Source organism: Echinops telfairi, unplaced genomic scaffold (assembly GCF_000313985.2).
Source record: "Echinops telfairi isolate 266 unplaced genomic scaffold, ASM31398v2 ScPeMD7_18;HRSCAF=68, whole genome shotgun sequence".
NCBI lineage: Eukaryota > Metazoa > Chordata > Mammalia > Afrosoricida > Tenrecidae > Echinops > Echinops telfairi.
In genome coordinates, this window is record NW_022103915.1 from 42,624,983 (window position 1) to 42,634,934 (window position 9,952).

Consider the following 9,952-nt stretch of genomic DNA (forward strand, 5'->3'; position numbering starts at 1 on the left):
TAGACAGATGGCAAGCTATATCTCTATATGAGGGCACTTCAAAAAGTTTATGGGAAAATGGCACTAAAAGATAATGGAAAATTTCCACAAACTTCTTGAAGCCCCACCCCCTGCCCTCTATTTTTCATGTAATATATTCTGTTTCTCAAATGAGCTCACTTCTCCAAAACCCTCCCTGGTACAGTATCAGGAAATATTCTCATTTTTTTTAATATCTGGTAGGTTAAATAAAACAATGCATTGCTAGCTAGATCTATCCAAAGATGCAAACACATTGCTGTCTTTCATATTTCACTATACACTTCGGTTTTTCAAAGGCAGTTATTATTTGTTATTGTCGGCTAAATCGATAGCTGGCTTTGGTTTCCTTCTTTTCTATTGTATTCAAAACAGTGGACTCCTACTGATTGGCTTCTAATTTGTGATCTGATAGCTCTTTTCCCCAAGGCCACAAGAGTCCTTGTGCCACCTAGTGAGAGTGTGGTGTGGGTGTAGTGATAGGGTTATCCTCTGCTAATGGATTTGACACGATGCTTGCATGTTGGCGGTTCTGTTCATATGTATTTCTTGGATTTAACGGGATACTTGCATGTTGGGGAGTCTGTTCATATGTGCTTGTTGAATTTATTTTCTGTTCTGCCATTGGACCCTAGCAAAGTCCCCGCACGTAGCAGGGCTTGTGATTATTGGAAGGAACCTTGCAGTGGTTTAAAGAACTTGGCTGCTGACTGAAACATTGATGGCTCAAATTTGCCAGCTGCTCTTGGGAAGAAAGGTGTGGCAGCCCGTTTCCATAAAGCGTGCCTCCCTGGAAACAGTTGGGCAGTCCCACTCTGTCCCGTGGGGCCGCTGAGTTGAAATCCAGGAGCTGAGATGGCAGCGAGTGTGCATTGGGTGAGGGGCGGGCGCTGCTAGAAGAGAGAACGCGATTGACCGCAGTAGGCGGAGAGCCATGGGGACCCTCTTCTCCAGAATGCACCACACAAGTTTCTTACTCTCTGGTCATGAATGTGACTCGACAATATCTATTCAAAGTAAATAGAAACTTGGTTTTAGTCTTGTTGGGAACTTGATCAAAAGAAGTACTTTGTTGTGAGTTCTCGGTACTCACAACAGTGACTTGTGAAATAGTATCTTCTGTGAGAGAATACCTAATTTGCCTCTATGTGTTGTTCAGTTTTATAGATAAACTTATGTTAAGACAGCCTACATTTCTCATTAATCCTATTGTTCAGGAAGATGTTTTCGGAAGCAGCTGGCCTTTTGTGTCTTGCTTATGCCCACAGGTCATGTTCCTTGGGGAGTTGGAGGAAATACTGGATGTGATCGAGCCTTCACAGTTTGTTAAAATCCAAGAACCTCTCTTCAAGCAAATTGCCAAGTGTGTATCTAGCCCTCATTTTCAGGCAAGTAATAAGGAAGATAGATGTATGACAGAGAAATTATTTTGCTTACATTTGATGTGTATTGAACGCATCATAATAATGGACACGAGATGCCTGCTGTTTTTATTTGCTATTTGCTACTTGCCCAGGTGTGCCATCAAGGCCCAAAGTGCCCAAGCTAGAGACATGGCCACTGTGTGTGCAGGACCGTGGGCTCTTGGAAAGTATTGCTTCTGAACCTTCAGGTGAGATGTGGCTATCTGCTAGCAGTGACTGCTAACAATAGTCTCCTTTCACCTGAGCCCTTGTTACATACATCGTGGTCAGTCCCTATGATGGTGGTTTCTGTTCACAATTGCAGTTTTTATAATGCCCCCCGCCAGAAGGATGCTTAGCATCTTCTGCAGATGTGAACCCTGAAGCTTGAAGTGGGGAAACAGTCTGTGGTTTGATAAATGAGTGAGAGTAGACTATAGTATAGGGCTCCTCTAGTGTGCAAGAGGGAATGCTCAGTGACGCCCCAGTGTCCTATACATGTCCTGTGTATATACATATGCTGTCTGATTCACAGGCAGTATTTACCGCCTCAGATGATTCCATTAGGCCTTTTCCCATTTACCAGATGAGAATAAAAACGAGGCTTAGAATGATTTGCTCAAGGTTCCGCACCTAATGGGGAATGAATCACAATTTGAATCTAGGTGTGTAGCTTCTTGCTCAAGCACAGGACCTTCTGTGGCACCACTCTGTCTCCTGGTGGCCACTCTGGGAGAACCAACTGGAGAGCTCGGGTAACCCTTGCCTTGATTGCAGCAGCTGCTGCCGTGCTGCAAACCGGCCTGTGACAGAAGGTGATCGGAAACATGTTACCTTTCATTCTTTCACCGTTTCACCAAAGGCCCACATCACAAGCCCGAGACATTCTTACTGCCAGCAAGAGATTGTTGAGATTGTCATTCCTAGCCCAGCACTCCCCTCTGACCTGGCCCTGTGCCCGTGGACTCTTCTGCTGAGCTCGCAACGCCCTGCAGAGTTCGAGACTCTGGCCGTTTTTGTGGTTTTAGTTTCTGAACTAGACACAGTGACATCTAGCAGTTGTAAAACACAAATTGCAACCACTGTAAGTGTTCAGATGACATAAGGCATGCCTAGATTAAAATGGAAAGATTATAAGACGATTGGGCGATTTTGCGTATTACATAGGACTCCTGGTGCTCAGACTTTTGGCTGCTGGTTTACCTTAGTTTTTAATGTTCATCTGGGTGTTTGGTATTATGGAGGTCAAAGATCAGGAATGTCTTTTCAAGTAAGCAAAACTAGGGAGGCTTACATGATGCTCGGGAACTTGGAAAGGAGAGGGGGACAGGAATTTAAATTATTTGACAAGAGATAAAATTGGGGGAAATGCGGGGAGATGACGAGCCGGTCAGGGTGCAGGGTAGCAACAATGAAACATACAATTTTCCTCTAGTTCTTAAATGCTTTCCCCACTCCCCCTCCCACTATCATGATCCCAATTCTACCTTATAAATCCGGCTAGACCAGAGGATGCACACTGGTACAGATGGGAACTGGAAACACAGGGAATCCAGAGCGGATGATCCCTTCAGGACCAGTGCTGAGAGTGGCGATACTGGGAGAATGGAGGGAAGTGGGGTAGAAAGGGGGAACCGATGACAAGGATCTACATATAGCCTCCTCTCTGGGGGACGGACAACAGAAAAGTGGGTGAAAGGCAACGTCGGACAATATAAGATATGACAAAATAATAAAAATTTATAAGTTATTGGGGGTTCATGAGGGAAGGGGGAGCAGGGAGGGAGGGGGAAAATGAGCGGATGCCAAGGGCTCAAGTAGAAAGCAAATATTTTGAGAAGGATGATGGCAACAAATGTACAAATGTGCTTGACACAATGGATGTTTGTATGGATTGTGATAAGAGTTGTATGAGCCCCAATAAAATGATTTTTAAAATTGCAGGCTAAAAAGAGGTTCTTATTCACTTAACTATGTCATTATTGGTTCATCAAGCAAATATTTATTAAGTGCAAACTCTGTAGCCTGACACCTACCATTACAGGTAGTATCAGGGTCAGAGGTCTCCAAGCTAGAGAGATTGCCTCAGGCAAGTATTAGTTGACACTGATGTCAGATACAGTCATTTTTACGTTGCATAAACATCACCACCTTTTTTCTCTAAGGGGCTTTGCCACTTACTGACTTTCTTTATGCAAGGAAAGTTTATCTATTGACTCATATAGAGAGTAAGATACTTACCGCATATACTCGTGTATAAGCCAAGTTTCGCAGCACATTTTTAATGCCGCTTTTGTGGTAAAATTAGGTGCCTCGCCTGATATTTGGGTCGGCTTATACTCGAGTATATACAGTACTTTAAAGTTAAGTGACAGGTAAAATATTAATCTAAAACATGGACAAAGGAAAGTCATAGGTTCCCTTTCTTTGCTAGCACCTTCCTCTGATCTCTTAAAATATTCCCTCCAGTTTTCCAGTTATGCATTTGAAAGCAACAGTGTTCCGTACCTCCTCCTCTCCTCTCTGTCTCTCTGTCTCATGCTCTGTCTCCTCAACTCTGCCAGTTCCTGTGCTTAGAATGCTTTTTCTCTTCCTTTCATCCATCAAGGGCCAGTGTAAATGCCATTTCCATCTATTATATCTCTTTACCCCCACCCCCAAATCTTTCAGCTTGTTTATTCTACTCTTTCACCTGGCACTTAATATAACCACACCTATGACTGAATATCTGTTATAACATCGGTGACAGCACATATTAGGTAGCCTCCTTGATACATCCATTTCCCCACCAGCTTATAACTTCCTTAGGGCTAACAGCAAAATGATTACGAGCAGGGACTTGGAGTCGGCTGCTTGTTAGCCATGTGACCCTGAACCAATGGCTTAGCTCCTGAGCATCATTTTCCTCATTTGCAAAATAGAAATGATGGTACCTGTGCTGTTGGTTGTGGGAATTAGGTGGGGTAGCAGGTGGGAAACTTAACATGGCTCTTGGAGCACAGGACACATTGCAGTCGGACTGGATTGTGTTCTCTGTACTCTGGAGCTTAGCTGCGAATGAGCCCTAGGGATTTGTTGATCAATGTAAATGGGAAAATTCTAAAATTTCTCAGATGCGTGGTGAGTATGTTGTATGCCATTATTTTATTCCCTCCAAAAAAACCAATTTCTTAATCTGTATGAATGAAGGAAATTGCTGTAAATTACTCATCTAACTACCCACTCGTTTTAGAGATCTGGCATTTTATTTCTTTATTTCTGTCTGAGGTGTTCTTATGAGTTCTTTTATTTTTTAAATCGTTTTATTAGGGGCTCATACCACTCTTATCATAATCCATACATAAATCAATTGTGTAAAGCACATTTGTACATTCATATTGCCCTCATCAGTCTCAAAACATTTGCTCTCCACTTAAGCCCCTGGCAGCAGGTCCTCTTTTTTTCCCCTCCCTCCCCGTTTCCCCACCCTCATGAACCCTTGATAATTTATAAATTATTATTTTGTCATATCTTGCCCTGTCCGACGTCTCCCTTCACCCACTTTTCGGTTGTCCGTCCCCCAGGGAGGAGGTCACATGTAGATCCTTGTCATCGGTTCCCCTTCTTACGAATTCTTGAAACGCAGACCCAGCAGACCAAATACTATTAGTGGTGGGCAGAGCAAAGGGATCTGAGGAGGCAGCCAACTTCTGTGTTCATCCAGTGCCCCTGAATCCAGAAAGGGAGCAGCTGCCCCGAGCTTGCCTAGTCCAGAGGAAGAGATGAGGAGTGAAGAGCCGTCCGTGTCCCCCTGCTCCGCCCATTTGTTAGCGTGCTGCTGGACAAATGAACCAGTTTTTCTGACCCCCAGTGTTCCCATCTGTAAAATGAAACTACTGCCTCTCCCAGGATGATGGGAACTGCTCTCCTAGGTTTACCTGCAGTTTGGGCACAGTGCCTGGCCCAAAGGAGGGAGGTACTCAGTCAACGCAGATGCTGTGTGGGGATGGCCAGCTTGCTGACTTTTCCTCGCACCTGCTTGCTGAATGTCAGCCCGCAGTGGGCCGTGGCGGAACTGAAGCGTGTGGGATGAAAGAAGGACGTGCTCTGTAACGGCCGTCCGTAAACTGAGTCAGCGCGGTGGGAAGAATTACTGGCATGTGGAAGCTGGATTAAGACATTTGGGAGCTGTGTGCCTTGCAGAGGAAATGTGGGATCTAATGACATGGGCAATATTTGATAAGAACACTAGTAAGCAGATAGGGAAACTGACTTCCTTTCATTCCCTACATTGATGAGCTACTTTAGAATTTTCTGAGATCTCTTAAACCCACGAAGATATAAAGTGTGACTCATATTTTAACCTTACAGTTGATGGAATGATTAAAATGCAGTCTCTTGAAATACTTTTATTTGGGAAAGATTATATTTTTCTCTTTATATTTTTCTCTCTCAATATATATTTTTCTTTTGGTCCCCAAAGGTGGCAGAAAGGGCACTCTATTATTGGAATAACGAATATATCATGAGCTTGATAGAAGAAAACTCCAATGTCATCCTTCCCATCATGTTCTCCAGTCTCTATAGGATTTCAAAAGAACATTGGAACCCGTAAGTTTTCACGGTTGCCGCCCTCCCTCCTTTCCTTGGGCCTTTCCGTCCCACCTTTCTGTCGTGTCACAGGTGACTTGAATGCTTGCTCTGTGCTTGTAGCTGAAGACAGACATTTGAAAACTTAACGCCCTACCCATCAGCAATTCGCTGGCTGGCTAAGAAAACCTACAAGCAGACAAAGGCTTAATGGACTAGGCTGAATGTAGCAGGGAATTTGGGGACACGAGCTGAGGCGGGTGGCTTCTGGATACGCTTAAGGAAATGGTAGTTGAACTGAATCTCAAAGGACTTTGGCAGGTGCATGGGGGTGGGGTGGGGGTGAAGCTCTTTCTGGCAGTGTGTCCATTTACCACATACTAAGGGCACAAGCTTGTAGGAAGCACCTGCCAAGTTCAGAGATCTCTGGGCATGGGAGGGTTAAAGCCCAAGGGCTTTGGGAGAGGATGCTCAAGATGTGGCAAGAAAGTGGAGTGGGGTCCATGTGAGCCTTCAACAAGTAGATGATAAAAGAACACTGAAGGATTTGAAGAAAGGAGATGGTCCAAGTGGACTTACATTTTAGCAGGATCCACTTCTTAAAAACAAACTTTATGTATATTTTCTAGTGGGACGAAAACCAGGAATTTAAAATCTAAAAGGCAAAGTTGACTATCCAGCCTTACACCAGTTAAAGCATTCTAGAAATGTTTTCATTATGTTACCTAGAGCTTTGTGGAATTAAAAAAAAATGTAACATGGCATTAAAGGAAAAACCAGTAGTTGTAGTTCAGTATATTTAATAGTATGTTTATCTTTAAAAGCTTTTAAAAAAAGAGAAAAGCTTTGCATGTAATTGTAAGAATTCTTTTTCAAATTCTGTCAGTTTTATTAATAAAGCTTGTAACAATAAAGAGCTGGCAAACAATGGAGTCCGCTTGTCTCCTGAGAAACTCGAGTGGTTCTACTGCAGGTCATAACTACCCTTCTCCTTCACACCCCTCGCATTTGAGGAAGGTCAAGCCCCGAAGCAGAAGTCAGCTCACTTCAGTATTCCTTTTATTGACCCCGGACAGAAGCTCCCAAGCACGCGGCCTTTCTTGTAAATGTTTTAGAAACAGCAAATTCACTGATTTAACCTATGCCTTAATTGTTAGCTATTCCTTTTTTTGTTGTGGCTCCAAGACGCTTGTTTCCGAACGAAAGTGCAGTTGCATATTTTGGCCACAGGCAGCGCTAGTTAGACCTGGCCTGGCAACTACCGATGGGGCATGGTCTTCAGACTGCCCAGCAGCTTCTTTTACGGACCAGCCAGGGCCCCCCTGTGGCCCACCATGCCCCACAACCACTAGCAAGCCTCACCAGCTTGTGACTTATCTCGTTAGCATGTGGATCCGGTCAGGAAGGAGAGAGCAGGCAGGAGTGGTTAGACCAGTGTAAATCACAAATAGAAAAATAACCCACAATACTGATCGACTTTCAAAGATGTGGTGCGTCATATCTTTGAGTAGGAGCAATTTAGATCTAAAACGTGTTTCCATGGGAACCGACTTTGATTTTGAAGAATTATATACGCTATTCCTTTAAAAATAAAATGCTCTGCAAATAGAATTTGGTGTCAGGTTAACCCTGTCACCAGCTTATTTTTAGGGTGAAGTTGCTTTATTTTTGGCCTTCCCTTTATGTTACAGAGTATCCGGGTACAATAATCAAAAGAGCAGAATTCGATTTTTGGTTTGTTTGTGTTTTAAATCCTTGAACGTCACGGAAAGATTTCCTGCCTTGAACAGTGAAGAATGTGACTTTCTGGATGCAGAAATGAACTGGAGGTCATTTCTCCTTGTAACTAAAACGGAAAGAAGATGGTGTGCAAAACAGGAAATGAAAAGAAATGAAAGCTGTGCTTAAGCTTTCTTCCCTGTTAGGTTGATGTTCCTCTTTCTTTTGGCTCCCCAGGGCGATCGTGGCACTGGTGTACAATGTCTTGAAGGCGTTTATGGAAATGAACAGCACCATGTTCGACGAGCTGACAGCCACATACAAGTCAGATCGTCAGCGGTAACTTTTTAAAGCTTTTTTGTCAGCTGTGCATAAAGCTGTCTATTGAGTTCTCCCCTTGCTCTTTGCTGAAGTTGCCTCATTATACCCTAAATCTTAAGTAGCACAGTTTTATTTATTTCTATAGCCACTTTCGCATGCTCCTCCGCTGTGCCTGTCTAAGTTTGCCACTGGGCGGTGAGGCTTGTGACAGTGTCATTTTCTCCGGGCTGCTTTTCCCTTCCCTTCAATAATATTTCATTTCTGCTTCAGAGTTAAGATGCTGACACTTAACTGGTATTTAGGCCCATTTAGGAGAACCAGCAGATAGTTTGCCGTCTGGATTCAACTCCCTTCTGAATTTAATTTAACATAGAATTGCGCTGGTCTTATACTTCACTCCAACAGCATATGAGAAATTAGGCGCCGTTGGTCTAGAGTTTTGGTACAGATTTCCCTTTTTCAGATTCACTGTCGTTGAGTCCGTTCTGACTTACACTCCTAGAGCCCAACAAATTCATTCCCATCCAAAGGGCCGGGAGAAGAACGCGGAGATTCACAGCCTACTGTGAACATTTGTCTAGTAAAGGCATTTTTACTTCCATTCACTTGGTTCTTTGGTTTTCTTATTTCTCGGCCAGTATGTCAGACTTTCCAGAAGAGTCACTTGGATGGACTAAGGAAAGTCTAAGGAGCTCTGGTGGCATAGTAGCTTACTCATTGACTGCTCACCACAGGTCAGCAGTTTAAAACCACCAGCCACTTCATGGGAGAAAGATGAGGCTTTCTACTCCCATAAAGAATTAGAGTCTTGGAAACCCACAGGAGCAGTTTTACCCTGTCCTCTAGATTCGTTATGAGTCAGAATCGACTCTGTGGCCATGCTGTTGTTTTACGGGGACTCCTAGTAGTGAGGCGTGTGGTTCCACTGACCACCTAGAAGAATGTGGGATTTTGTGTTATCATATAACAGGATCTCAGTGTTCATACAGATGGCCTTGCTGAATCTCCTTAACAAAGCGACCCGAAGTTCCCTCGTTTCTTTGCTTTTAGCTGGAGTTTGAATGTATTACTTGTATTTTACTGATAAAAAGAGCAATGAGGAGCAAGGTGTATTAGTAGAAATTAAAGAATCAGTTTAGTGATTTTGTTTTGTTTTTGGTCATTGAGATGTGGTTTTCAAAAAGAATTTAATTAGAAAGAAATAGCAACCTTTCGGCTACTAACCGAAGAAGAGTTTGAGATCTTTTCCCACAATGTGAGTGTAAATGACCAGTTTGGTGCTTGCTATGTAGCACCCAGGTGGTACCGTGGTGAAGCACTTGGGTCTAACCTTGAGGATGTCGGTTCAAATTCACCAACTGCTTCTGTTGAGATCCTGCGAAGCCTTGAAAACTCACTGGTGTTGGTCTGCTCTGCACTGTGATGCAGGCTCTCTGGGTAGAAATGGATGGAAATGTTTGATTTTGCAAATAAACTTTTTATTGTGATTTACGGAAGAGCATACTGTTGGTTTTAACATTTGTACACATTTTGTTGCCCCTTGTCCCCATTCCGATTCCTTCAGAGCACCATCACTCATTGCACTTCCACCCCGCGTTCTGGTTCCTCTCCCATCCCTCCTGCTGGTCGAACTCGTCCTGGGGGAAACGCACCCTTTTGCTCTTACGTGGTTGGTTATTCTAACAGGGCGCATTACGGTGTTATTCTTGGAATTGAAATCTCTTTTATTTTGCTGTATTTGCACTTGTTGGAAATCCTTACAGTTTCTAATAATCCTGCTTGTCCCAAACTTAAAAATCATTTTAAAAAATACTATTTTAAAAATGGGAAATTGTATATTTTGATCAAATGATGTACTATTAAAGTATGTTGTACCTAATGCTCTTTTGTAGAGCAACAGAAAGTTCATTATTTTAGTTGAA

At 43.2% G+C, this 9,952-nt stretch overlaps 1 protein-coding gene across 5 annotated transcripts in view; it reads left to right on the plus strand.

The window, feature by feature from the left end:
* The window catches only part of PPP2R5E (protein phosphatase 2 regulatory subunit B'epsilon), a 158,823-nt gene that overhangs the window by 139,329 nt on the left and 9,542 nt on the right, over window positions 1–9,952 (plus strand). For 4 of the 5 annotated variants that reach the window (XM_045287806.1, XM_004698643.2, XM_004698644.2 and 1 more), the window contains 3 exons: window positions 1,287–1,406; window positions 5,884–6,011; window positions 7,947–8,048. In XM_045287806.1, coding sequence (XP_045143741.1) covers window positions 1,287–1,406; window positions 5,884–6,011; window positions 7,947–8,048 — 350 coding nt within the window. The remainder of the gene's footprint in view (window positions 1–1,286; window positions 1,407–5,883; window positions 6,012–7,946; window positions 8,049–9,952) is intronic. The other variant, XM_045287809.1, reaches the window with a different exon arrangement.